This window comes from Penaeus japonicus, unplaced genomic scaffold (assembly GCF_977035675.1).
Source record: "Penaeus japonicus unplaced genomic scaffold, GWHDUDI00000001_assembly GWHDUDI00000020, whole genome shotgun sequence".
NCBI classification, from domain to species: Eukaryota; Metazoa; Arthropoda; class Malacostraca; order Decapoda; family Penaeidae; genus Penaeus; species Penaeus japonicus.
Window position 1 is genome coordinate 14835372 of NW_028234422.1, and position 2500 is coordinate 14837871.

The 2500-nt window shown below is 38.3% G+C and overlaps 1 protein-coding gene across 1 annotated transcript in view; it reads right to left on the reverse strand.

Annotated features, from left to right (window-relative positions):
• Positions 1–548: 548 nt before the first annotated feature.
• Positions 549–2500, reverse strand: part of Liprin-alpha (PTPRF interacting protein alpha) — a gene marked incomplete at its 3' end in the record, with an annotated part of 195873 nt that continues 193921 nt past the window's right edge. Inside the window, 1 exon segment of the mRNA XM_086548049.1 lies at positions 549–620. Coding sequence (XP_086404175.1) covers positions 549–620 — 72 coding nt within the window.

Consider the following 2500-nt stretch of genomic DNA (forward strand, 5'->3'; position numbering starts at 1 on the left):
ATATATATATATATATTATATATATATATATATATATATATATATATGCAAATATAAATATATGTATATATATGCTTATGTATATTCACTTAACATTTGCAACTATTCAAAAAGTGATATAGAAAAAATACTCATGCCGTTCTTATTGTAGAAGCATTTCCTCCTAACAGGTACTTTTCTAGTCATTATAAAAACACTGACCAGATCAAAAAAAATCATCCTGGGCAAAATCATGGTTAGTGCATTACTACGTGACAGGGCGACAAGTGGTGTCGTTAAAAAGGTATTCACTACAAACTAGTTTATAATTCATGACCGGCTATATAACAGGTGAACTAACTACCGCCATGTTTCCACTGTGTAAACAATGAAACCCACAGACAGGTGCAAATACGCAAAGGCTACAAGGTGGAAAAAAGAGCTCAGCACACTGCCCAACTGGCACTGGCAGTTACGCCCTTAACTGGTAGAGATAGGGAGTGATTGTAGGGAAGGGGTGAAGGTGGGGTGAGTGAGTGACAAAGATCATGATGAATATGATGAATAACCTGAGCATGGGGCTGGAGAGAAGGCTGCAGTTTGAAGGGTAGTAGGGCTGACCAGGGGTGACAACACTGGGTCTGTGGAGATACCAGCCCACAGTGGGTTAGTAGTCAAATGGCCAGGAAGAAGCACACCTTTCCTAACTGCTAAGTGTTAATAAAGGCATACACACACAATATAATTAAAAGAAAACTTATATAAGGTACCACCTAGTCTCTTTTATTTGCTAATGAGGGCTCAACACCAAAAGGAAAAAAAAAATAATAATAATAATGATCATAATACGTAAATAAATACAACCGAATGAAACAAAATGCTTTCTCTAAAATTCAATACCATGGCTGTGCTCTTTATCCAAATATCAATGAATTTTATTCTAAGAATTTATCAGCTAAAGGGGAGGAGTAGGGGGGAATCACAAGGCATTCTTCTCAGCTTTACATCTCATCTGCTACTCCCACAGTCAGCACTAAAGTACTGAAATTTAGTATGAAATGAACGTAAGCAAAAAAACAAAATGAGAGTAATTCATAGCACCAAAATGCATTAACCCATTCACGCCGGTTGACGTGATAGCACGTATTGTGGTTTTCGCGTCAGACGCCCTGGACGCGCTATGAGGGGAAGCCGCGTGCTCGGGTAGAGCGAGCGGGCAACCGAGGCTTGCGGCTTGTGCGCCCGAGAATCTCGAGGCGTTAGGCTTATGCGTTCGAGAACCCCGGTATTGCGACCGCGCAAAGCCGGAACTGCCCCGGCGTGAATGGGTTAAGAGAGAGAAAAAAAAATCTATATGATATAAACTTCTAGTACCTGGCATAAAAAAAACAAAAACTATGTAATATAAACACAAGGAAGAGACAAAGAAGAAAAATCTATACTGACTGCTATATCAAATAACTAAATGAACTCCAGGTCCCACAGTTCCCACAAAGGGGTTTCCCTAAAACAACAACATAAAGTAAGCTCTCAAACCACTTAACATGCTATAGTACAGTATTATATAGTAACATCCAGAACACTGACTCTCACGGATAAGGATGATGATTTGGGGAATAGAAGTAAAACAACTAACTGGACTTGGAAGTTGAAGGTGTTGGTTTTGCAACGACACCAGATTCATCCATTCAACACGATGCAAAATTGCGGACTCTGCACCCTTACCATGTTTATATAACGTAAGAAAAAAAATATATATATATATATAACAACAACTAAATAGATTGAGACTCTTTCTTGAGGACACGAACACCAAGCTAACGGTAATCTTACACATCGAGTGAGCACAAATTGCCTCATTTTGGGGAGTTTTTAAGGTTTAGTAAAGAGCATTTAATCCTTTTATGGTTTACATCACTAATATTTTACCATCCATCAATATCCTTTTTAAGTGAATGCTGTGAGTGAAATTTACAATTTCTACGACCATCTTCTATTCTCATTTCACTCTTTTGAAGGGGAAACTAAACTGGATAATAAACCTCCCAGCATTGTATTACGGAACACACAAAGCAAAGCAGTAACAGCCATCACAACTGTGTTCACAAATGCATCAAGTTTATCACATTAAGAGGAAAGATTCCTGAAGCCCCTGGGATAAGTACCTCAGCCATATGCAACTATATTCACTATGAAGGTAATCATTCTCCAAATTAAATTAAAAATATGATTAAAATATATTAGTATAAAGAGGCATTGCTGCAAAGCAAAAAAAAAAAAAAAGTTAGTTGCTTATGATAAAGAGAGGTGGATCCAGCTCTTCTGATGTCATCACACAAACGGCAATCCCTCATGACAAAAAAAAAATCTGCCCTATCTGTTTATTTTGTCAAAAGAGAGAAAGAGAGAGAGAGAGAGAGAGAGAGAGAGAGAGAGAGAGAGAGAGAGAGAGAGAGAGAGAGAGAGAGAGAGAGAGAGAGAGAGAGAGAGAGAGAGAGAGAGAGAGAGAGAGAGAGAGAGA